The sequence below is a fragment of the Vanessa cardui genome, chromosome 21 (genome assembly GCF_905220365.1).
Source record: "Vanessa cardui chromosome 21, ilVanCard2.1, whole genome shotgun sequence".
In the NCBI taxonomy this organism is placed as follows: Eukaryota; Metazoa; Arthropoda; class Insecta; order Lepidoptera; family Nymphalidae; genus Vanessa; species Vanessa cardui.
Window position 1 is genome coordinate 11843071 of NC_061143.1, and position 27776 is coordinate 11870846.

Sequence of the window (27776 nt, forward strand, 5' to 3'; positions counted from 1 at the left end):
ATACCCTGGAAGGGTGTATATTTAAATAAATAATTTGTCCTCAAGATCTCTTTATGGTAATCAAATAGCTGGTTAACATTTATTTTGTTGTTAATAAAAATACTCATTAGTGGTACCTGCACAGGCGTGACCATAATGGACCTAACGTTGCCATTGAGATTGATAAAAAAGTACTATATCTCTATTGTATACATCATGTTTATTCAAGTTCCCAGGGAGTGGATACAAAAAGCCAAACAATACATTATGAGGTAAAAATTCTCAGTGCGGACAAATTACAACATTAAACGCTGTCGGTACAACAATGGTCGTGTCAGTGTGTGGGCCTGTGGGGTAAGTCACGAGACGCAGGATTTCATTACATATTTGCTTATTAAAATCGTTTTCACTTCTCTTTGTATATAAGTAAGAACTTTAGTAAATTTTTGGTAATTTTTAAGTACGTATAAAATTTGTAGTAGAAAATTCTAATATAAACCTAAAATTATAAAATAAATAAAATAAAATCATTGTTATTAACATAATAATTTACATATATTATATTTACACAGTTCCACCATCCCGCATTGGAACGCCGTGGTGGCATATGTTCCAAAACCTTCTCCTCAAAGGGAGAGGACTCCTTTAGCCCAGCAGTGGGAATTGACAGGCTGTTGTTGTTGTTGTTGTCTATTTACACAGTTCAGCTGTTTCAATTAGGTATCTTAATCATAAGTGAGACATTATTTCATTATAATTTCTAAGTAGTATGTCTGCGCTTTCGTATGTAATTAATATATATTATATACATTTTGATTATTCGCATAAATAATCATCAAATTCAATTACGTTACATAGCCGTCTGCTTGTAACTCGCGCCGATGTTTACAAAAGAATGCGCACGCGGCGCTGTTCGTGCAAAAATCCACGAATTAACGCGTTTACGTGAGCGTCGTGAGGCCGGCCGTCACTGGGGTACATTGTACGCTTGTACGATTCGTAATACGCTCTCGATTCCTCAGTACGACACATCTCGGTCCCAGTAATTTATCGTTCAATTACGTTGCATACAAATTACGAACTAACTCACACATACATACTTAAATATGTATATTTATTTATAAATGTCATTTTATTTGACGCTCATACGATTGTAACTTATTATTATGATTTTAACATTAAATTACATTAACAGGCTATAAATTTCCCGCTGAGGGCTAAGGCCTCAGCTGCCTTTGAGGTTTGGCATGTATTCCACCACGCTGTTCAAATGCGGGTTCGTGGATAAACGTGTTTCAGAATTTCGTTTAAATGCACCTTTCCTTACGATGTTTTCCTTCGCCGCCGAGTACGAGATCAATGAAAATTCAGTGGTCCTTGCCTAGATTTGAACTAGCAATCACCGGCTAAGATGCACGCGTTCTAACCACTGTGATAGGTGGTAGTGACAGTTGTTTGGTTCCTTATATCCATTTTTGTACACTTTATTACAACTTATATGCGTGTTTATGATAATTGGCTGAGTGGTTAACAAATAAACAAACTCACTTTTGTATAACATTATTAATATTAACAAACGATATTAATATATTGTGTATAATATAATATATTGGTGATATATTGTTGTAAGCTACCACTCGTCAGATATTCTACCTCCAAATATTTTTGTTCCAATTTGAAGGGTGAGTGAGCACTCATAAGGGACATAAGTTCTTAGTTCCCAATAGGTGGCGCATGACAGGGGTTACGGGTCGTGGTGACCACTTAACATAAGGTGACCAATTTTCCCGTCCGCCTATATAAAAAAGTATTTTTTTTTATATTTGTTTTTCAAATCCTAGCTTGACTTTCGGTTTAAAGGATGTTGCAATTGAATGTAAAAGATTTAATAAAATATACATCAAAATACTATAGAAGAAAACATTTCAATGAAACCTGTGGACGCGGAATAAAGTTCTTTATTGTAGCATAGTTTCATTAATTCGAGGAAACTATCATTTCCCGATAACTTAACCACTTTCTGCAACTATATAATTGAATACATACCAATATCGCAATGTATTTTTAATGAATGAATTTGTGACCGAATGGAAATAATAATTCCAATAAAACACTCAAAATCAACATTATTGATTAAAAGCTGACAAACGAAAAAAGATTGATTCGACGAGATGCGATTTCTAAACGACAAATATCTATAAATAATTAGATAACGCTTTCGAATGACATTTATAAAATCGAAGGCTATACACAGTTCAAGGTAGGGTCACCCAGTGACGCGATAGTCAGATATTCGACTATCAACCCTATTGTCATTATTTGAAATATTAAAAACTATTTATTTTCCAATATTATAACGTTGCACTTGTGCTTATTTGATATTAAACCATAAATGTTATCTATAAATATTTAACTCAAATCATTTAGCAAATAATTGGATTAATCTTTGTGGTGATGTCTACGTAAATAATAGTATGTTTATTTATATTATCTATATTAATATTATGAATGTGAAAGTAACCTCACGACCAAACCGCTAAACCGAATTTGATGAAATTTGGTATGAATCAAACTTGAATTCTAAGAAAGGACATAGGCTAGTTTTTTGCCTGACACATGTAAAACAATACGCTAAAACGCGAGCGAAGCCGCGTGCAACTACGAGTTTTAAATATATCTACATAGTATGAAAACTAGTTGATTCCCGATCTTTGTACGCTTAGATCTTTTAAACAAATTTTAAAGCGGCTTTCATCAAAAAAACAATATCTCAAGAGGTAACTCAGCCAAGAACTTTCTAACCGAAAAAAATTAGTTTATCCTTTTTAAGTTCATTCTTTCATCTAAAACTTGTATATAGGCTCTTATTGCACCTGCGTGAAGCCAGTTCGGGTAGATAGTATAGCTATAAAAACATTTATGAGTAAAACCAGAGAAAGGAGTTAGTTGTATCAAAGTAATACTACGATTAGGAGTGTTCAGGAGCAATTGTCTCAACCCTCGGCACCAAATTGATTCGTGATACACGAGCCCCGCGCGTGATCCGGGTTCGATTCCCGTTCAAATTGCGAGCACGTCGTCTAAATTCCCAGGCTAGGTTTTCTGCAATTTCCCTCGAGTACATATGTATCACTTGCTTTGTAGTTTACAACTACATAAGCAAAGGTATTTCATTATATATATATAGGATCGTACCAGTATACTTATAGTATATACTAACAGAAATTGAGGTCGTTGACCTTTGTGTAGTTGCAAAATAAGTCTCATAAATGTTGCTTTAATTGTACATTGATGTAGCAACAACAGTTCCCTCTGGTGGTAGGTTACCCACAAACCTCGGTGCCCTATTTCATAGTAATTGAAAGAGCGTCGTAGGATTATATCAAGGTATATTTTATTTTATTGGACAACAAACAGTAGATACAATATCACATACAAAATAAAAAAAACAATTACATTTCAAAATTATCTAGGCAAAAAATCTACTAGTTACACGAAGTTTCACCATGCACATATTACATAGTGCAATTATTGAAAATAGAAATTAAAAATGTATAAGCAATAATTAACAAAACTCTAGAATTAGAATTGAATATCAAACACACACAATCAAACATGAATGTATATAAATCGTACACAGAGACAAATGAACATCACATTACATAACGCCCATACATCCGACTTACGTACAAATTAACCCACATTTATACACAAAACGTATCGATGAGACAATTTTCCCTCTTATACAACAACAATTACAGCGTCATGAGAACAAAACGAGACGCGACGGTATTTGTATTCACGATCTGCGCATGCGCAATGATCATATGATCTGCCAAACTGTTCGTACAGGTCGTTATAGTTATGTAACACCGCTTAGAGATCATTTTTGGTAATGTCAGACTTATTGTTAAGATGACCCGGTAGATAAATGACGAAGATTTTGTTTAAGATATTGGGTTACCAGTATAAATAAATATTTTATTCCTTTATATATACATATGTATCTTATCTGTCTTGGTTGGAACAATTATTCAATTCGGATGTACCGTTGTTACTTCTGATTTTCCATAACACAAGTGCTTGCATTAGGATCAGAGTAATGTATGCGATGTTGTCTCTATTTATTATATATTGGATACATGGTTTGCACATAGATCTACCAAGTAATGATGAGAAATAATCATCTGATTGGTTGAGGAAAACGTCACTCAATAAAAATCGATTATGAAGTAAGTCTATATGTATGATATGAATACTATAAATTATATAACTAATTGCTTAGTTCTGTTGCAAAAATAAGCATTTTTTTCGTTAAATAGATTTTTATTAGTATTCTCGCGCGTTTTCGTTCTCGTTTTACGGGCTTGGTTGTGATGTGTTAAGCAAAAGAAGCATCAAATTCGGTTTGTTAAGTTAAGTTTGATAGTGAAAGAACGACAGACAGGCAGACAGAGTTACTTTCACATTTATAATATTAAAGGTACAAACACAATTTAATTAAACTTAAATTTAAATTTCGATCATTACTAATCCGAATACGACCTTACTACAGCTTTATATACAGAGAACCCAATGAACCGACCTTTAAACAAAAACTACTTAAAGTAAAGTAAGTAAAGTAACAGGCTGTACATTTCCCACTGCTGAGATAAGGCCTCCTCTTCCATTGATTAATTATGTTCTAAACCCTCTCCGGATTTGGAACATATTCCACCACGCTGTTTCAATGCGGTTTGGTGGAATGCAAATGTCGCAGAATTTCGATGAAATTAGACACATGCAGGTTTCCTCACGATGTTTTCCTTCACCGCCGAGCACGAGATGAATTATAAACGCAAATTAAGCACATATATATAGTGGTGCTTGCCTGGGTTTGAACCCGCAATCATCGGTTAAGATGCACGCGTTCTAACCACTGGGCCATCTCAGGTAATACACGGTAATAAATAAAAATACGCAATAAATCGTTCGAGCGTCATTATACACGACGAATTATCGCGTCCGTCATAAGTGGTCTCGTGTATGTTACGGCAAAGCTTTCTATTCAAATGTCCAAAAGTATGACGGCGAAAGTTAAAATGCGAACGACAAGATGCGTGTTTAAAATTTTCACTTTTCTTTACACTCGTAACACGCTGTGACGGCCTCGTTGTAGTGGTACGCTAAGGCTGTTATGAGGGTCCTGGGTTCAAATCAATGTGATACAAAAAAAAATTAAATTGGAAGTTAGCTGTACTTAAACTCCGAGTTAAAATCACGTCGAAGCATTCGTCCAGGTTAATTGACTGATACTGTAGCTAATCAGCTACAGCTACAGAACAATGATCATAACGGAATACTCTTACAGTTAAATTAAATTTTATTTCTATTAAACTTTAAGTTACTTTTAATTGAATCATCTTGTTGTAAAAACATTCGCAAGTAAATTTTATATGTAATGTTAACATATAAACAATACACATCTATTGGATTAATATTGGGGTGCGTTTGAGGTATTGGTATTGTTTACAAGAAGTCTTTGTGTGACGACGACGAAGAAATTATATTTGTTTATTTTATTAAAAACATATTAATCCAGCAATAAAGAGCACACTTGAATATATTTATAATTTGTTATAAATATATATTACCAAATAAAATCAAAATAAAGCAACTTATAAGATTGAAAAAAATAACGTAACTTTTAATCAAGGAAAAAGAATATGATTATTACAACTATGGTTTAACATGACAAAGCATTATGACGCAACAGATTGCCCATCACTCAGCTCGATGTTGAGGATAATACTCGAGGTGTAATCCGTTAGTTATTACTAGCTGTTATTATGTGTATCGATGACTGTGTTTAAAACAATATGAAACCAACCAAAATGAAACCGATGATGTCGGCCGATTTAATGGGAATCCAGCCAACGCTGTTCCTGTTGTCGCTTTCTACAGGATGTGTGTCAAAGTCCTGAAGGGTTATTTGCAAGCGGTTCCCAAACAAGGGGACCGGTCTGACCCGGCAAATTATCGGCCACTAGCTCACCAATCACCTCAGTGCTTTGTAATATTTTTACACATTTTATTAATTATCTAGAAGATCACAGTCAAAGTAATAATCATCAGTATCGGTTTCGACCAAAACTGCGAAGTTACGTAGGATATATTACTGTATATAAATAAAAATAGGTGGTCTTTATTACGTCTCTCTTATAAACCGAAGGGACTTCAAAACCAATGTGGCCGGAAACAACAGCTTCACGTGCTTTCCGGGGCTGCTACTAAGATTTTTTAAGAGAAAAATTCAATAACTAAATATCAACTCGATCTGAGGTTTGAGTCTCATATCAAGCCTCATATCACCTAAACACAAAAATATGCGAAATAATAATACCGGCATAATTAACATCGCCGTGAATAACTTGTGATGTTAAGGGAACATCAGAATATTATGCAGAAAAAAATATATGTACATATAATTTTTTTAAATATGAGCAATTAAAAAATAAGCATATCTAAGTTACATTTTAATAATGCATACTATGGTTAAGAAACTGCAGTTCTAAACAATGATACGTTCACAAAAAACCGGCTATTGTCGAACACGATCACAATTATAATTACATTCGTAAGAATTCTAACAATTAAAACGAAATGGTCGGCTTGGAAATTAAAGAAACCAGTAACAATTCAACTCTGTAGCCTGATAAAACATAATTCGACACTTTAATATACAGCGTAGACCCAATAGATAAGTAATTTGTGACGTAACTGGTCCAGAGTCACATGAGTAAATAGCTGATGAAAAAGAAAATTAGTTTCATATAGTAAATATTTCGTCGAATTAAAGTGGATGATGAATGTGAACGTGCGATGTCGATGCTGTGACCTCGAGTCACATGACACGCCGATGTCAGAATCTGACCCGGGCATTTGTGAACAAGTGTTGACTTTTATGCCCCGTGTGAACATTTTTGTATGTTCTTTATAAATTGTTGTCTAAGAATGTGAGCTTTGACGTGCTAATTACTGACCATGTATAGTACGGCACAACTCAGATGTAGCATCGGCAAAATTCGATCACATCCGAATTGAGTACGCTATCCCAAATTATCAATATTTATTTCTTATGTGAATATGATCTTTACGCAAACGTAATAACATTTAATATCTATCTAATATATTCGTCAATTTGACACGTCGATTTGCTTTCTAGGTTTAAACTGACGCGAGAATGTATAGCGACTAATAGCGTCGAATAGCGCGATAGGGAGCTATTTCTATTGGTTAAATCGGCAGTAATCGGTTTTATTGAATTTTCCGATGCTACATATATGTTGTGTCGTACTATACATAAGTTTCATATATTGGGCGGGGATTTGAGCCGGATTGCAGACATATTTCACCAACCCACATTAGTGCGGCATGTTGATGGTCCTAACCTCCTGTTATATAGAAAAGGAGACCAAGCAGACTTTACTTATATAATTACTAGCAATAACACATTACTGTTCACACAAGATATAATCGTCAATGTTTATTATTCGAAATTAATATTTTAAAAATAAAAAAAAGTTAATAGGTACGGATAGCAAAACAAATTATAAAATTAATTAATTACAATTAAATCAGCGTCTAATACATGTTGTTGATTCAAATAACTTTCTTTCGTGGCAGTAAAAAATTAATATTAAAAAAGCATAAATTAGCAGTTGACAATGATTTAATATAGATTTATCACCGGAAAGTGTCCGCTCCACGGATTGACATTCGCCTTGAAAATACAAGTCGAGCTGGTTTTTTTAATCTGTTATATAAATCTGTAAAGCCGTGACCACACTTGCGGTTACAATGCTTTGTCCGCTATAATACTAGTTTATGTTATATTCAGTATCAACGTGACTATTATTATTTTTGTGATGTCAATGACCTTTTCCCTTATTAAAGTAGTGACGTTTTTTTAATTAATTGATAACAGTCTTTTATAAAAAAATCGTAATTAAATTTTAACAAACTAAAATACATTTATCATTTAAGTCCTTGATAAAACACACTCCTACAATTTTAATTAAATTTCAATTAATAAATTAATAGTACCTCCCAAAGGTGTAGCTTCTCCCTTATATTAATTTATTCAGTTGTGAGCATTAAGAATCAATATCGAAAGCGAAAATATTTATACACTATGTATTTCTAAATACATAAGGAGGAAGTTCGATCGGTTGGACACAAAAATTGTAATTTATATATAACATAATAAAAAATCTATCACTTAAAATATTCATAATTATATATTTCTAAAACTTTACTTGGGTTTGAGAATTTTATATGTCGTGATAGTGCTCTGATCGATTTTGATCACGATGGTAACTCATAAGAGCAAATAGCCATCTGTGCAGAACTAAAATACACCCTAATAGCTAATAAAATCCCATAGCTTGTTAGTACAACACGAGGTTTGAACTATGGATGATTAAGCCCCCCACACAATCGTGTTCGCGGGTAATCATCTATAAACACTAATTATGTTATGAAGATGTTAATATGCTAGTCATAAAACCAACGAAACAATCACTCTATAGTACGTACCTAAAACGCAAAACGTTTAAACTTATTTTATTCTTTATTGTAAAATATTAGATCAAGTGAAAACATCCGTTGGTTGAATTCGCCGCTGATTACTCACATCTAGGAACAATATTCCTCGCCTATAATTATATCGTTCATGACGTCACACGTGACTAACAGACAAACATAGGTGGATGTTTAGGTAAATGACGTGATCGTGACACAATCAGGAGTTATTTTTAATTGCAAACGACTGCGCCAGAACTATTTGAGAAACAGGGATTAGCTGTCAATAATCGGATGTTTCACTAGCAGTAATATCACACGCTTTGTACGTCAATAGTCTGAATATAAAGCGCGTGAAACTATGAAACAGCTATTTATATAATAATGTTAAATTCTAAAACCGCCGAAACACAATGCATCTTACAGTACCATTTTTTATTCAAATGTATATTGTTTTAGTAGCTTTATTCAGTAAGATATTACAAAAAAAAAAACATATAACATGTACGTTTTTACATCTAATAATTGATTCAGTTTTTATATTTCTTACGTTTGGGAGAATTGTTTTCGAGGCGTTATTTATAAATCCGCACATAAATTCCCATGTTAGTTGATTAATATTGTCGATGTCCAGTCTTCTACATGACTGTTTAAACATTTACTATAAATAGAGCCTTTTAGATGTTATGAGTTTTTTTTTTATGTCCCGGACATATTATTTATTTCCCTATACGTTCACATTTCTCTAAGAGACATGAGAACTAAGGACATAAGAAAACGCTAGCTAGCAACGTTGTGTAAACGTAAAGATTTCAGAAACAATCACAGCTTGCAATCAATCTATCAATAATGCATCGCGCCGAGGCCGGCCGAGCCCTTAAAGGAAATCTCGCTCTGATAGACTAGGAAATCGTTACGTACATTTCTTTGTTCAAAAGCCGACGTGATGTGGCCTTTAACAATATAATTAAAGTAACAATACCGCGTAATGACTGAAATCTTGGGAATTTAATGTTTTGTACCCGTTACCCGTACCCTTATGCCATAAAAGGTGTAATAAATGATGGCGTGGAATAGTTTAATTGTATCTGAACTAATATTATACAGCCGAAGTGTTTGTTTGATCACCCTGTTTACAGGGTTTAGTAGTTCAGTATAAATCTTTTGCGTTCGATAATCAATTCATTAAGGAAGGCTTTAGATGTGCAAATTTGGCGGATCAATAATTTAACCCACTTGAAACCACGAACAATTTGTTTCGTCTGTAATAGTAATGTCTTATAGAAGGAAGTCATACAATGCCTAAAATATTTGTAATCTAAAACAAAAATGTAATGTTTACTATATGATTGTATGTTTTTTTTACAGAGCTGGCCGGAGAAGGAGAAATCCACTGGCATTATATACAGAAGATGATGGCAATGACCTGAGCGACTTGGGAATCGGCACTTCTAGCACCAAGAGTAGCCTCAGCGAGGACTGTGATACGCACAGCTTAGCCGTGAGTAACTATATAGATTTAATCCAAAAATCTGGCCAATAATAATTATAACCGTCAAAGTACATATAGAACCTAATCAATATATGTAATTAATATATGTTGTAAGATTCCGAAGTAGTCACAAGTCACATAGTCAAATAGTACCAGTATTGCATTTTCTACATGTCTGAAAATAATTTAACAAAAAATATTGCTTGTTTACAGAGTGACGGTATGGACCTTGAAAAAAATCATTCAGATATGGAAAATATATCCAATTGTGATAACAATCGCAAACTGGGCTCCAGTGCCAACGAATACGACACTTGTACGACAACGACCATCAGTTCTCCCGAGCCCGAGGAGTACACGTACGAAGGCGCTATAGAGGGATATAAGTCGAGAATAATTTCACAAGCAAATAGCAACATTGCCAAAACAGTTGTTAATAATAACCTCAAAGAAAAATCACCAGATAAATCGAACGGTGACATCAACAAAATCAGAACGTCGATAAGCAACAAAATTGAAGAAAAAATGTCTTCTTTTCAGCAAGAGAGAGCAAACGATCTTAAGAATAACAACAAGAAAGATTTACCCAAAGTGAACATACATCAACGAAGGGAACAGTTTGAACGAGAAAATTCTCAAGAACCACAAATAACAAAACCAAAATTACCTGATATGGCAAACAAGAAGTCGATAAAAGAAAGGCTGTCGAGCTTAGAAAAGTTTAATGAAGAAATGCAAATTCAGAAGTCAACAAGTGATTTAAGTAAGTTACCCGTCGAAGTAAAACCACTAAAGGATAGGTTGTCTTCACTTGAAAAGGTAAAATCTACGCCTGTAGATCTAGACAAAACAAAAAGAATGTCTAATGGTGACCTAAGTAATACCCGGTCGCTTAAAGAACGTTTATCAAGTCTTAAATCACAAACGTCAGAAGAGGAAATCAAAGTGACAAAAACTGAAGTGAAAGAAGTCTCTATGAGCTTAAAAGAACGTCTCTCATGTCTGGATGCAGCAAAAAATAAGGAAATACCAAAAATAGCTATCGAAGAAGCAATTAATAATAAAATAAAAGAAGATAGTGATAACAATGACCTCAAAGAAAATTTGTCTGACAGTTCGTTGAAAATGAGCTTATCGGGAATCGAAAATCAAATGCAAAGTTTCTGTCGCTCTCTCGATAGTTTGGACATAAATGGTCAATCTTCTCCTAATTCATTCGAAAGAGTTCAGAGTCTTGAAGATTTTGATTGCGCTGAAATGCAAAATAACACAGCTCAGAGTGACATCGAAACCGAAGACAGTGGTATACATACCGCTAGAGACTCTTGTGCACCAGCAGACGATATTGCTGATTTGACTCAAGTAGCTTCTCCTATTGGAGAACCTATGGCTGAAGTATCTGAATATGACTCTTCAAACGAAGATGGTGCAATGACTCTAATGCCTACTAAGATTGAAGAACCCATGGAAATGAACTCTGAAGCTAATCAAAGAGCAATAGAAGACATCAGCATCCAAGAAATGGATGAACAAGAGAGTAAGGCTGACAGTGATAGTGCTAGTAATTACGTTCAAGCAGTTTCTCAGCCAGAAGACTTTAGTGTCACTGATGAAGTGACAGAAATTCAGATGGACAAAGAAGATGAAGACACATTGAAGAGTTTGGATAACCAAGATTCCAGTGTAAGTCTCAATGAACCCTTGTCAACTACGTCAGAAGGCGACACGGTTGTATTTGAGGGGAAGATGACTATTCATTTGAACTTGAATGAAATTTGCAACAATCTAAGCACTGGTGCTGGGAGCAGTTCTAATACTAACAAAATATATTCCAATGATTCTACTAACAACAAAAGCATGCCAATGGTAACTGTCTCTAATATTACAACTACTACTAACATTTCACCAAAGAATTCCATTAAACCGCTTAAAACTAACATAAGGGCATCTAGCGATAACTCTCTTCATAATGTAGATAACTTAACATCGTCTGACAATCCATGTAACGCGACCTCTGAGGCTCAAATCAATTGTGATTCATCTCATACTCATATACCACTTGAAAACCCGATTTCCAGTCCTGAAGATGAAGTAGCGGTAAGTAACTCGCAAGATTCTAATCCATTTTGGCAAAAAAGAACCAAACGGTGTCTAGAACCGAATAGACGAAAAACAATTCTTTTTATAAATAATAAAGTAACAACTGTTAAAACTGTAACCACTTCTAGTAATAAAAAAGGTGATAACGCAAGCAATTAAAGGCCTAATAAAGGTGTAAAATATCTAAATTTCTTCCCCCATACGCATTTTCATGTATTGCATCAAGTGTGCAAGATTGATGAGAATACCAGTTATGGGTATAATTTTCTAGAAATTTTATGATCTCTTTATTTCCAAGTCGATATGACGGTCTTCTGTTCATCTTATAAAGGTCCATTAAGGCAGTCCTCATAAATCCCCAAACTAATGCAATAGGTCACGTAACAGTACTGAACTCATTAATCAATAAACAGTAGTTCCATTGTGTCTAAAATCTGTGTGCTAAATAAGAATTAAACTTCTAGTACACCAGACTGTCCGCTTCATCGCCGGACAACAGTGATCATTCGTAGTGCCTAGATTTATACAGGGTTTGTAAAACGTAGTGCCCGTGTCATTATATCATTTTTTCTAGATCATTAAGTACCGATGTAGACCCCATTTTACTCATAGCATCTTAGAATATTTTTTTTTCTGTACGTGATATCTGTAAATTCATTATCGAAATATATGTTAAACTGTTATATATGGGTTTTATTTATGTATTTTATATTCATGTATCCTCATCAACGTGCCATTCATTGCGATCATAAATATGATAAGGAAGGTAGTTTTGAGTAAGTAGGTAAATTACAGTGTGTTTGTTAATGAAATATGAAGTATGATAAAAACTGAAAACAATGCTGTTATCTGAAGAGCTCCTATCTAAAGCAAACTGGCCTCTATCTTATGATTATAGCTCAGTGAAGCGATAGATAGTGTTCTAAATAGGCATATTTCTATTGCTCGATATAATCAAGTCTCTATTGTATTGAATGTTTTTCGTTAGGATCTTTCTTCGGCTTTGGTGATGGGTTAATGCAAGGTAAGACATAGTCTGTAGTGTTGCGCTTCGTATCTCACACGCATTTTCGTCGCATATTTTGCTAATCTGTGTCATTTAGCTATGTAACACGCATGTACTTATTTATCTCTTATGCCTCGTTCGAGTTAATTATTATTCGTTTACGATATTTCAGTTTTATGATTTTGTCAATTGTAATTTAAAGCTTCTTTTGTTGATTTCGAAGCAAGTAATGTTGTTACCGAAATAGTTTTTAATTATTATAAATTATTTTCCAAAACTTCAGGTAATTGACGCTTTAGAACTAGCGTTCCAAGAATTGGATTCGGAGGAAAGTGTCAACGTTACAATGGATAATGATAATAAATATAACGGAGACTACGCAGAGGGGAATGCTGATAAAGTCGATAATTTACTCGATTTTGATATAGAGAAGAAAGTGTCCGTGACACCGTTGTATGAGAATATTGATATATTCAATCAAAATGGTATTGTTGACGTCGGAGCGTTCCCCCTAGATCTGCCCACAAATGCTTTAGAACCACCAAAGGAAAAGCCTCCTCCGCCACCAATGGAAGACAATCCTGACGATGAACTGCTTGGAAATGTAAGTTTCAGATATTTTTAATTTAGAAAAACACTCAATCATTGCAACTGAATTGTTAGGAATGATTACAGACGTAATTGAAATGTTGTTCTCATTATTATTAAGTAGCAGTGGGTTTATGAATAATATCTTAAATAGTTTTATTTCTATTGGAATCTGCGATTAATAAACTAATTCTTAAAGTAACTCTAGGCTACGTTTTTTGTCTAATATATGAAAACCAGCCCCCTCAAAAGCAAGCGAAGCCGCGAGAGACAACCAGTAATCGATAACGTAACTGTTATTCCAGGGTAATTTCAAACATACAAGCTCAGCACGTCGTATCAAGAAAGAGATCCGAAACAAACGCACCAGTTTCCTAGGAATCGAGGGTCAAGTAGACGACAGCTACTTGGACGTTGATCTGAAACTAGCTCCGCGACCTGACATCACCTCGTTCCTACAAGAGGAGACCAAGATCGAGAAACTCCTCTACAAAAAGACATTATCCCATGACATGGACGCCAAGCTGAGGGACAGTCGGGATTCAGGAGTGGATATAGATAGAGGCCCGTCAGCTGAAGCCTGGTACAAAGGACAATCTTCCCCAGAAACGTCCAACCCTCACAGTCGACAGAATAGCGAGGTACTGCTTCACAGATCCTAATTATTTTATGTTTTAAAATTGTGGATAATTTATGGACTACCGAAATAAGACTACTTTAAGTCGACTAAAGATCTCTCCAGATAAAGCGGTTCTGTCTGAATTTCAAGACTACTTGCTACTTGCTAACAATATAGTCTTATAGTTCTGCTAGTGTTCTGGTTCTTTATATGCCTAAGGATACCTCGTTTCATTCTCAATGCGTCTGTGTATTTTTTTTATAACAATTTATATTTAGTATTGGATATTCTCAATAATTTTTGGGTTCAGTTCTTAAAGCTAGTCCCATCATCGTCATGTCACTGGTATGGGATATTATTTATTTAAAGTACTTCCAAGAATATATATTTTATAAATTTATAATAAAAAATATCTCAGTATTTTTAAATTATTGATATAATTATTGTTTAAACTATTCATAACATCAGATAATCTTAACCAACCAAGTATTGAGAAACAAATACATATATACAAATGAAGTTAATAACTAATTTTGTTTTTTCAGCCTTACACACAAATAACAGTAACGTCAGACGAAGAAGAAGCCACCAAAAGAAATTCCGAAGTATTCTCCAAAGCTCTGACAACGAAACTGACAGGCTTGACAGAAAACGGTGAAACGAATGAGAACAAAATAGATCATTTGGACAAAAAAATACAACAGCAACAGGTAAGGTCCGAAAAATGAGACGATCGCTCCTTAAACCTTCACAAGATCTTGTAGTTTTGAGTAGAACTCTTCTAGAAGTAGTTGGAATGGCTTTAATATTATATAAAATGCCTCGCGCTACTGGAATTTCTTGTCTATGGTCGTATAATCAAAGAGAAATTTTAGTTAGTCCAGCATTTTTGTGTAAATATCAAAGATTATATTTAGTTCTTCTTTTTGTTATTATGGGTGTAAAATCGTAAATATAATCGACCCTCGAAATCATTAATTTTGATTCATAATTATTTATAAAAAATATATATATACTTTATTTTTGATAAGATAATTAATTTGTTTCTACGTAAGTTGCATATATTGCCCGTAAGTTGTATGTATAATCATTATTTAATATTGTTATATAAATGTTATAATTGCAAAAAAAGTAACCTCTTAAAACGGTTTTGGTTGTAAAAACGGTTAAGGGATATCTATAACTTTGGTTCATCAACTAAATTGTACATTCGGAAGACAGGGGATAAACTCATGATACTTTGACCCTGTCTTACGAATATCATCTTTCTTGGTTCTGGTATACTATAAACGACATCAAGTAAGCGACTATAACCACAGCTTCATAATGCTTGTATTGTACTTTACGCACATACATTATCAAAGAAATTACCGCGATTTATATAAGATTTATATATTAGATTTGTTTAGTTTGAATCGTTATGTATTTTATGCTAAAAATAAATATTATTTATTACAGTATATATTCTGCCTTTCATTTAAACGCTGATCGAACCTCTTTTGTAGTTAGCTGCTTGTTAAGCACGATGCACGTTTTGAGTATATATTGTTTTATTTTCTTCTTTAAATTTAATCTGAGTGTTGCTATTTTAAAAAAATGTTTTTACATTTTCCTTTATCTGTCATACATTATATAAAACATGTTAAATCGAAACTATTATATTTCTATACGATTTGAATTTAATAAATAATGTAATAGTTTCTTAAAAAATCATGAACCATTTTGTCACGTGTAAATAACATAAGATGGCCGCGCGGCTGTAAATTTCCAGGCGGCTCAAATGTCTCGCACTAACGAGGATTGGCCTGACGGGCTCTTTGACGATGCTCATACGAAGGTGACTGACACATTTTACACTAAACAATAATTTTTAATAAACAATTTTCGGTTTATACCTAACACAGTAGACGCTAGCTCATACCATTTTAATGCTACTCATATTGTAAAACTTTAAAAACATATTAAAGGTAAGTCATTATCTATAAACCGAAAATTGTTGATAACTATTAATAAAATTTTCATTATTAAATAAATAATTAAAATGCACGCGAGCTTAATCTTTGCACTAAACTTACACTAATTAAATGACTAACTGATGAAACTTATTCAAATCGAACCAAATCCAATAGGAGGTACTGCGTTTCGAACGGGAACTACTGCAATTAGAACAAGAAGAGCTTAAGAGACAGCGCGAGAATCTTCTAAGGGACCAAAACAGAATAATACAAAAATCCGTCCAAGACATTTCAACTGCTGGCGTTCCAGAAAAGCCGATCGTTCAGAGAGTGAATAAGACCAAGAATCAGAACTACAGACATTCGATGCCAAATCTGTTGGTCAGCGAGAATTACGTGCCGCCATTGATCGAGAGGAAAGTTATCGATGAGGAGATGAAGAGAAAGCCATTCGTGTCTGAGGAGCACATCCAGAGCCACTTCGGTGTGGAAGAGAGTCGGAAACTTTTGTTCAATGACAAGCCAAAGTTCGCTGAGGTTCGGAGACCAGTGCCAAACGTGATGAGACCTCCGCAACCAATTCTTCCTCCAAAGCCGAGGAGTCGAGATTCTATTGAAAGGGAAATTACGATGAGGTGAGTTATAACTGAAATGGTTAATTGTGTGATAGAACTCCAAATACTTCTACGATTTTTACATTGCTATAGATTTGAAGAGAGAAAATTAAAATTACCGTTTGTATATTAATTCAATCTACAGTAGCAATAAGAGATCCATATCAAAACGTTTTACGTTTTATGAGCTCTTTGTTTACTCATCATCATCAACAGTAAATTCCCACTGCTGTGCTAAGTCCTCCTCTCCCTTTGAGGTTTGGAACATATTCTACCACGCTGCTCCAATTCGACTGTAGTAGTGACTACTACAGTTTCCTCACGATGTTATCCTTCACAGTCGATCACGAGATTAATTACAAACACAAATAGAGCACATGAAAATTTAGTGGTGTAAATCGCTTAAGATGCAAGCTGTCTAACAACTGAGCCATTTGTGCTCTCTTTGTTTAGTACGGTTTTAAAAAAAAATGATAATAATGAAATATTTAGAAAATAAAAGTTTCGCTGTTTCAGGAGCAGTAGATTACCATCCGCGGTGGAATACGTCAACGTTGACCGGAATGCTGTTCAGATGCGCCAGAAGGCTGTCAACGGTAATGGACAGTACCACCCCATGACCAGGCACACGTTGCAGGTAACATACCCAAAATGTTATTATATATTAGTGTTTTAGGACATATTTGATAACGAGTTCTAACCCGTACCCTATGTTGTTTTCTGTAACTTATTGCAACTTCTATGAGCATAATATAACATACAAACCAATTTACTTTCCATTCATGTCTTCTTCAATAATAGCTTAGGTAGCTTCACTTAATTGTAAAATGACGATTCAAAAGTGCTTGTAAAAGCCCACTTGAATAAAGCATACTTTGATTTTGATTTTTTGATAATAAATAAAATTATTTGAAGCTTAAACTGCTCTACAGGGAAACTTAGATAAACTCTATTTCCGCAAGTAATGCAAGTCTCACGATATTTGTTCACTGTGATTATATTTACACTAGATAAATAGAACACATACAGATTATTGTCTCAATTAAATCACGTTTAGTTATATTTTATGTTAATCTATATTTACAATATAACTTGTTGTCTCTGACTATCAACTTACTCCTATAACTCCGGGTAGTTAGACTCAGACTCAGACTTAGAAAGAGCAGATTTGTAATATTGTTTTATTTTATTAAGTAAGTGTTCGCTAAAGAGGTTTTTAATCATTCTAATTTTAAGGGGGAATTTGGCCTTTCTTCAATGAAACATTAAAATTTTAAGTTTGTTTTTATAACATAACATAACATGTAATAAAAGATTTTTTATCTGTAAAAATACATAGAAGAATTGACCAATCTCAAACAGATTAATAATGTTACTGTAACTCTATTTCCAGGCTCTGAGCGCGGCCCCTACTCCCAAATTGATCTCAAATACAGACTGGATGCAAACTCGCAACCAGAAGCCGAGGCAGAAACCAGCCAACTTCAACTACAACCAACATTGGCTGATACAGGTACCGTCAGCAAAAACAATTTGATTTGATTTTCAACCGACTTCAAAAAGGAGGAGGTTATCAATTCGTCTGTATTTTCTAATAAGAGGGAGTAAATCAATGGTCACAAGATGTCATAGATTTGATTTTAAATTAAAATTAATAATTGAGATTGTAAGATTTTATAACTAAAATTACTTGTCTATATATAATAATTCGTTAACATCGAATGAACAATTATTTATTTGACTTTTCATATTTAATGTTCGTTGCTCCAAAGTTTAGATAACTACTGTCTTAGGCCTTGCGACTATTAACCCTAAATAGGTTAGGATAAAATTATCGCAAGGATGAATAAAATGAAATTTATATTTATAAAATGTTGCTCGTCAGGAAGCGGAACAAAGGCGAATCCAGGAACAACGCGCGCCGCGGGCGCCCCGAGCGCCCCGCGACCCGCGCGACCCCCGCGACCCGCCCCCCGCACACCTCTCGCACGCCAAGTGAGTACAACTGATATAAACCTTAAAATTGGATAAAACGATTTTGGTAGATAGTTCTTTAGATAGAGCAGAGATGGCCCAGTGGTTAGAACGCGTGCATCTTAAGCACCGCTGAATTATGTGCTTAATTTGTCTTTATAATTCATCTCGTGCTCAGCGGTGAAGGAAAACATCGTGAGGAAACCTGCATGTGACAAATTTCATAGAAATTCTGCCACATGTGTATTCCACCAACCCGCATTGGAACAGCGTGGTGGAATATGTTCCAAATCTTCTCCTTAAAGGGAGAGGAGGCCTTTAGCCCAGCAGTGGGAATTTACAGGCTGTTGTTTGTTTTGTTTTGTATAAATAGCTCTTTTCGTCTGCGCATGGAATTTGTCGAACAAACTTCAGTGACGTAATTATGACTCACACATTGATCAATAATTATTATTTAAAAAGGCCAAGTACGTGCGAGTAATTGTTATATTGCTTGGACGCGTTTCATTGTTTTTATTATATTGTGAGTATCGCTTATCAGTTCTCGGAATTGTTTGCTAACGGCCGGTTCTAGTGGACTGGACCGGTTAGTGATATTTAGACCTTATCGCAATGAGTGTGGATCCAATCTTGAGTGAAGTGGGAGAAGTATGCGAGGAAGAAATAATAGTACCGTCACCAATTATTGAATACGGCGAAAAAAGGCTAGCTAAAAGAAGCAGGGAAGATGAAGGGGATGAGGAATGGGTTGAAATCAGAAATAGAAAAGCAAGGCGAAGGGAAGTGAGAGGTATTATAGATATTTGCATTACCTCAAAAAATATTTTACCCAAACAATTTGCTTTAGCCAAAATATTCAGGGATCAGGGAATTACCGACATAAGCCGCGTTAAGTATATAAACCCATATAAAATAATCGTGGAGGTAACTAACGTGTGCAGTATGGAGAAATTAACTTCATGCGAATACCTTCTCGGTTTGGGATGGAGATTTCAACGACCGATGGAAGTTGCACTTTCCTATGGCGTTATCAAACATATAGAGCTGAATTTGTCGGAAGAAGAATTGCTAAATGCGATCACTAGCGTATATGAGGTAGCTAGTTTGAAAAGACTTAAGCGCCGGGCTGAAGTAGAGGGAGGTTGGACAGACAGTGAAGCAGTCAGGCTTGGATTTAAAGGGCCGTCTTTGCCTGCCTACATACACATTTATAGCATGCAAGTGAAAGTTGAGCCCTATATGTTTCCAGTGACGCAATGCTCTAGATGTTGGCGGTACGGGCATACTATTAAGATGTGTCCTACGAAAACAATATTTTGTCCAAAGTGTGGTGGGAAACATGATAACTGCCCCACGACAGTGTACAAGTGCATTAACTGCTCTAAAGACCACATGGCGTTAGATCGTAGCTGCCCGGAATATCGTAGGGAAAAAAAGATACGGGAAATAATGGCCGAGTTTAATGTCTCATACCGAAAGGCTATTACAATGTATGTTCCGCCGCAACTTAATGCAAAGGAGGCTACGCTCCCAGCGAACCATAATTATTCTGATTCTCGTGCCCCAACGCCGGCACCTACAAATCATCAATCCCCGGCGAAATCTACCACAGAAGCCCTGACATATGCACAAGTTGCATCAACTCGTGTGAGGAAGACAGAAATTACTAATAAAGTAAAGAAAAATAGAAAGACAAGTGACGCTAAAAAGAAGAACAAAGAAAAAGAAAAAAAACAAGAACTGGAAGCAAACAGCGATGAAGAAAATATGATGGTTACAGACTCCGAGGAAAGTGTGTCTTATTATTCGAAAAGGGAAAAGAGTAGGCAAAAGGGAAAGAGACCTTCAAGAGATATACCGTTTACTTGTCTAGTCAAAGAATTTATTAATATTTTTTGTAGCAGCAATATTTCAATAAATGATAAAATAGAAAAGTTAGCAAAATTATGTGTCGAGTGGATTATCTCTTGGATATTACAAAACATCTCAAGTTTGCCTTTTTTTCAAGGATTAATATTTAATTATGAACAGTATTAATATTAACATATTGCAATGGAATGCACAAAGCTTAAAACCAAAAATACTTGAGTTGGAACAATTACTGTGTCTGGAAAAAATACATTTTGCTTCACTGTGTGAAACGTGGCTTAGTTCAGTAAATACATTAAAACTTACAAACTATAATATTTACAGGTTGGACCGGGATGACTCTTATGGGGGTGTCGCTATAGTGGCTCATAAATCCTTTAAAACGGAGCCTCTGTCAATTCAACGTGGAAATACAGCCATTGAGGTTATTTCTGTTAGGGTATTGAACTGTGAAAGACTAGAAAACATAATTTCAGTGTACTGCCCCCCGAGTGCTTGTACAACAAACGCAGATTGGGATTTTATATTTTCAATTTCTCATAGGAGGACTATAATACTCGGGGACTTCAATGGACACCACCCAAACTGGTCCAATAAAACTGACGTTAGAGGAATGCAAATATTTGACGCACTAATGGACCATGATTTTGTTACGCTTAATGATGGTAGACATACGCGCATAAAACTTGCAAATGGTGTATTACAAAATTCGAGTCCTGACATATCTATAGTTTCGTCGGATATTGCATTGGAGTTCTCCTGGAATGTTACCAATGAATGTCTAGGCAGCGACCACCTCATCATAAAATTATCAACATCTTCTAACTATAACCCTATATTTAACAAAAAACGTAATTACAAATTAGCAGATTGGGAAAAATATAGGAAATCGATAGAAAATGACCTAATACAAATAAGTTTGCCAGTTGAACCCCAAAAAGCTTACGATGCTTTTGTTAACATAATTAATAAAGCAGCAAATTTATGCATTCCATATACTAAGGTATGTGTCAACCCTAGTCCTAAATTTGTCTCAAAAACCTACTGGAAACCGGAACTTTCTAAAGCCGTAGCGAAAAGGAGACTGGCATTATCAGAGTTTCGGAAAAACTCAATACCTATTAAATTAGAAGAACTGAAAGCCAAAATATCGGACGTTCAAAGGCTCATTAGAAAAGCAAAGAATAAGGAATGGTGGGACTTTTGCTCTTCAATAAATGAGGAAACTTCTGTTAATCAAATGTGGATGCGAATGAGATGGATAAAAGGACACAAATTTGCTAAGCGAATGGTAGGCAAAACTGTAGCCGAAACGATGTTAAATAACCTCACACCCGATTTTGTCACTCCATGCCACCCTTGCTGTACATCTCGAAACTTAAAATTAGAATCCATCATTTCGACACATGAATTAGAAAAATGTTTAAAATCTAAGGACACTGCACCAGGATTAGACGATGTCTCATATTCAATGATTTTTAATTTACCTACTATAGGAAAGACTACGTTACTAAAAATTTATAATATGTTCCTCAATAGTAATATAGTTCCTAATCAATGGCGATACATTCGCATACTTCTCATTCCTAAGCCTGGCCGGGACTGTAACCAAGTATCATCTCTTAGGCCAATATCCCTGATGTCATGTATATGCAAAATTTTTCATGCTATCTTAAAGAATAGAATCGAATGGTATCTTGAAAAAAATCATATATTTTCCGAACAAACAAAAGGGTTTAGAAAAACCCGCTCTTGCTTAGATAATCTAACAGACTTCGTATCTAGTGTACAGATTGGATTTAGTAAAAATCTAATGACAGTGGGGTGTTTTATAGACGTAGAAAATGCTTATAACAATGTTGATGTTACATATCTTATTTGTAAATTAGATCAATTAGGTGTAGGCAGTATGCTTTGTAATTATTTGTGGGAATTTTTACATAAACGATTTCTGATTATTGAAGGCCAAGACTTTAAAATTGTAAGATGTACGGGAGTAGGCCTTGCACAGGGAGATCCTATATCTCCATTACTATTTAATGTTGCAACAATTGATATGTGTGAAACGATTAATTCGATGGATTATATTAATTTTTCGCAATATGCCGATGACTTTGTAATATTTACTTCTTCTGATAATTTAGTTGACATTCAAAGCCGATTACAAACTGCTTTTGATTGTATAGCTAAAAAATTCCATGATATTAATTTAGAAATTTCATCAACAAAAAGCAAAATATGTATTTTTTCAAGAGGGCACAAATTGCACAATATTACTATTACTCTAAATGATGTAGTTCTAGATGTCGTAGATAATGTTAAGTACCTGGGGATGTGGTTGGATCGCGGTCTTAGATGGACTAAGCATATTAAGGAGATTGTGTCTAGGGTGTCTAAGTTTTTAAATATATTTAAGGTGTTAACAGGATCAGGTTGGGGAGTCCATCCAAAACATATTCGTAAGCTGTATATAACGTTACTTAGAAGTAGATTAGATTATGGTTCATTTTTGTATGACAACTGTTGTAAAACCAATTTATCGAAATTGGACAAAATTCAAAATCAAGCAATGCGAAACATTGGAGGGTTTATAAGGACCACTCCCATTCATGTGATGGAGAGTGAACTTTGTTTACCTCCTTTGTATTTAAGAAGATTATATTTGGCAGGAAAATTTTGGCTTAAAAACAGATCAGTCTATAATAATACTTCTTTTAGATTAATTAATCAATTAACAGATCTAACACATAACAGATTCTGGACTAACAAGAAAAAACCTCTACTTACACAAATTTCCGAGATGTACAAATCTCAACCATGCAACTCTTTCTCAAGTTTAGGCATGTTTTCATTAGATCAATGGGTAACTAGTATTGATATGTCAAGCATTCTAAAAACAAATATCGAAGGATTTACCGGTTCTAAGCGAGATTATCATCAAATTAGTTTGCGAAATACTTGTATAAAATTCTTAAATTCGAATTACTCCAACTGTCAAAAAATATTTACAGATGGTTCGAAAGACAAATATGGAATAGGAGCTGCATTTTTGGATTTCAATTTGAACATTTATTCTAAATTCCAAATTAAAGTAGAGGTATCTATAATGGAAGCTGAGCTTGTGGCTATTTTAGAGGCTTTGGGCTATATTGAGTGTACAAGCTACAGTAAAGTAGTTATCCTGTCAGACTCCAAAAGCGCGCTTCAACACCTAGCTCGGTGTACCTCGATTTGTCGAGGGTTACCTGTAGCTTACGCGATTCTAAAGCTTCTATCTAAGTTACAATCAGACGACAAAGTAATTTTCTTTCAATGGATACCATCTCACGTAGGCATAGAAGGGAATGAACAAGTAGATGTACTAGCCAAAGAAGCTATATCTGACGGTGATGAAGTCCTCTTTACACCTTCATTTGAAAGTTACTTGCCAAATCTAAAAGTGCATTGCTATGATTTATGGAAAGAGTACTTTGACGAAAGAGCTAAGGAGAAAGGTATTTGGTACCGTACGATCCAGCCTTATCCATGCAGATATCCTTGGATTGAGAATAGTAACATGAATTTTAATGAAACGAAATTAATTCTGCGGCTTCGGTCTGGGCACATCCCATGCAATAAGTTTGCATTTCTGATGCGGAAATCAACTTCTCCGAACTGCTCAACGTGTAATGTACCTGATGATCTTTTGCACGTATTGATGGAATGTGCTCAGAACGAATCTCTTAGAACTAGATTTAATTTAGATATAAAGTCTGTTGGACAATGCAATGTCATTCTGTCAGATCCGACGTCAAATCTCGCAAAAATGTTATCCAAATTAAGTATTAGATCTGTGATTAATTAAGGTAGTTTTAAGTTTAATATATTATATTTTGTAACCTCCTATGAATTCTCAACCAGGGCGGCATGTTCGCTTATGCGAAAAAGCCCTTTTTTTTAGAATAAAAAAAAAAAAAAAAAAAAAAAGGCCAAGTAGTATCGGGTGAGTCTTTGTTGTACTTTATGAAAAGTTGAAGTCACAGAGGATACTAGCGGGAAAATACTACGAAATGGGATTGGTGAAGAAACTTTTATGTTATAAAAGTCTTTGTAGGTTATTAAATAAATGATATATTCAATTCCAGCCCTATCATCAGCCAGCAGCTGGCGCCGCGTGCCGCCGAGCCGCGCGACGACAAGGTGCTCAGCGTCAGCGGCCGCCGGAAGTGCTCGCACTGCGGGGACGAGCTCGGTAAGCGGAGCCTGCCCTTATAGGAGACCAAATTGAACTACGGTGCCATATGGTGTAGTTGACATTGTTGCATAACTCGGTGCATATAAATATAAATATGAGACAACATCACATTACTCTGATCCCAATGTAAGTAGCTGAAGCACTTGTGTTATGGATAAGTAACGACGGTACCACAAACACCCAGACCCAAGACAAAATAGAAAACTAATGGTAATCTACATCGACTCGGCCGGCAATCGAACCCGGGACCTCAGAGTGGCGTACCCATGAAAACCGGTGTACATACCACTCGACCATGGAGGTCGTCGAAAAATATACACATATATTTTTATTATATATGCATGTGGACGGGCAAATGGTCTGTTTGATATTAAGTGGTCACCATCGTCCTACTACTAGTTCTTAAAACACCAATGTACTACAAATACTACGTCTGTTGTGCCTGTATCACTGGCTCGCTAGAACTGGAACGCTAAGTAATGCCGCTTGGCGGTAGAATACCCAAACGACTCGCACAGAGCTTCCCTCCGAGTGAGTAGGGCTATAAACTGAAACTCAAACTCAAATTCCTTTATTCAATAAAGACGCATTACACTTACTTATTGATTGTCAAATAAACACTACCGCCGGTTCAGAAAAAGGAACACCCTGACCTGAGAAGAACCGGCGAAAGAAACTCAGCGGGTCTTTTTTTTGTTATTTATTTTTGTCAAATTAATAAGATACATAGTAGTATATGATTAGAAATAGCCAGGAGGCATTTCATTCCCAAGGTGTGCTATCAAACATAAACTCACTAATTGTATAGTAACCTTTTGCACACAAGCGTTCCTTAACATTTTTTTTTCAAATTTGGCAACAGAAGCATTTTGAACGCTTTCTGGGATCCTGTTGTAGAAGCGTATACATTGCCCCACAAAGGAGTTACTGACTCTATGCAGTCGAGTAACAGGAGTAAACTATATGCTAACGTGTGGTGGTCAGGGCGGGGCGCGGCCATGATCATCGAGTCGCTGTCGCTGTGCTACCACGTTTGGTGCTTTTCGTGCGCGGTGTGCGGCGCCGCGCTGGGCGACGGCCGCGCGGGCGCAGATGTGCGCGTGCGTGCGCGCCGCTTGCACTGCCACCACTGTTACTCCTCCGACGACGGCTCCAAGTACTCCTGCGTGTAGGGGGGACTGTAAATGTACTATTATATATTCTGAATACTATACCGAGATGGCCCAGTGGTTAGAACACGTGCATCTTAACCGATGATTGCGGGTTCAAACCCAGGCAAGCACCGCTGTTTCATGTGCTCGTGCTCTGCGGTGAAGGAAAACATCGTGAGGAAACCTACATGTGACAAATTTCATAGAAATTCTGCCACATGTGTATTCCACCGACCCGCATTGGAACAGCGTGGTGGAATATGTTCCAAACCTTCTCCTCAAAGGGAGAGGAGGCCTTTAGCCCAGCAGTGGGAATTTACAGGCTGTTACTTTACTTTTACTTTTATACCTGAAGAAGTTTTGTCAAAGTTTCCCTCCATCTCTTGTCCCCCACCCCACACCACCCCGGATCCCCCCGCACACGTGTGACGTCACGCGTGCGCTCAAGACTCGTCTCTGGCCTCAGCGCGCTCTGAGCCCATTATTGCACGCTTTTGTTACCTCCCCCCCACCCCGAAGCCGTGTCGTAGGCTCATTCGGTACTATGTTTTGGTCAGGTCGAAAAGAGTACCTTTTGTGAGCGCGAAATATTTTCTCTAGATCGAAAATACTAAATTTTGCGTCCTCGAGGAACTTTTTTCTGCCGTCTACGACACTTGCTTTGTGACTTTCAATAGATCCTCGTAACTCCCAAACCTTGTTCCCTTTTTGAATATTGTATTTGCACGCCTATTTAAAATCATAATCAATGTGATGATAACCCTTATATTTTAACTGTAACTTATATGGTCACGTGGGTTTGTCCTTTTTAATTTTAGAACAACAATATCACATTACGATGAATCATTATGAAAAACAAAACAATTTGACGTATTTATATATGTAACTTTGAATAATATCAGCCGAACTATTCTGTAACATGTCACTTTGAAAAATTACGTCAAAACACATATATGTTTTGTTTCAAGTCCTTACAGAATATCTCTACAAGTCTACCGTGTATTTAAAGTATAGAATTGACAAACTGTTTTTTTGTAGATTTCTTCCTTAGAATATTATTTTGATTTTCACTTATATTGTGCCATGCAGCGACATTTTAACACATAATCCCTTTGATTCGTTTTATCTTTAATGTAAAAGAATATAAAAATTGTAACTAATGAAAATGAACGTATTCTAAATACATAGAATTTTGTATAATTTTGTAAATAATTTTAATTTATGTTAGCGTGTGTTAATTTAGCTTTAATAGTTAGTACATTAGCGTTAAGAGAACATTTAATCCAAAAATGGTTATTGTTTTTATTATTGTATATTAATAATCGTAATTCGTACGTTACTTTAACATTATTTGTTTGTGAAATTCTTACGTTTTTTAACATAAATATAAATGTGATTAATTATTATCTTTCCTTACGTTATAATTATGTTAAATTTCGATGTTAATTGTCGATCACTCTGTACATTATCTATGTGAGCTACAACTGTATATCAATAAAATATTACGAACTTTATTATATATTTCATTTGAATATCCTTATAGTTTTTTTTTTATTGTATAAGTTGGCGGACGAGCATATGGGCCACCTGATGGTAAGTGGTCACCATCACCCATAGACAATGACGCTGTAAG

At 35.3% G+C, this 27776-nt stretch overlaps 1 protein-coding gene across 5 annotated transcripts in view; it reads left to right on the forward strand.

Moving 5' to 3' along the window:
• The window catches only part of LOC124538838, a 160264-nt gene extending 132607 nt beyond the window's left edge, over positions 1-27657 (forward strand). For 3 of the 5 annotated variants that reach the window (XM_047116062.1, XM_047116063.1, XM_047116067.1), the window contains 12 exons: positions 9910-10042; positions 10247-11899; positions 13423-13743; positions 14033-14368; positions 14892-15056; positions 16118-16183; positions 16476-16936; positions 17432-17552; positions 18309-18428; positions 18801-18910; positions 24883-24989; positions 25977-27657. In XM_047116062.1, coding sequence (XP_046972018.1) covers positions 9910-10042; positions 10247-11899; positions 13423-13743; positions 14033-14368; positions 14892-15056; positions 16118-16183; positions 16476-16936; positions 17432-17552; positions 18309-18428; positions 18801-18910; positions 24883-24989; positions 25977-26164 — 3781 coding nt within the window. In that variant the 3' untranslated portion in view covers positions 26165-27657. The remainder of the gene's footprint in view (positions 1-9909; positions 10043-10246; positions 11900-13422; positions 13744-14032; positions 14369-14891; positions 15057-16117; positions 16184-16475; positions 16937-17431; positions 17553-18308; positions 18429-18800; positions 18911-24882; positions 24990-25976) is intronic. The other 2 variants (XM_047116065.1, XM_047116064.1) reach the window with 2 other exon arrangements.
• The last annotated feature ends 119 nt before the right edge of the window (positions 27658-27776 follow it).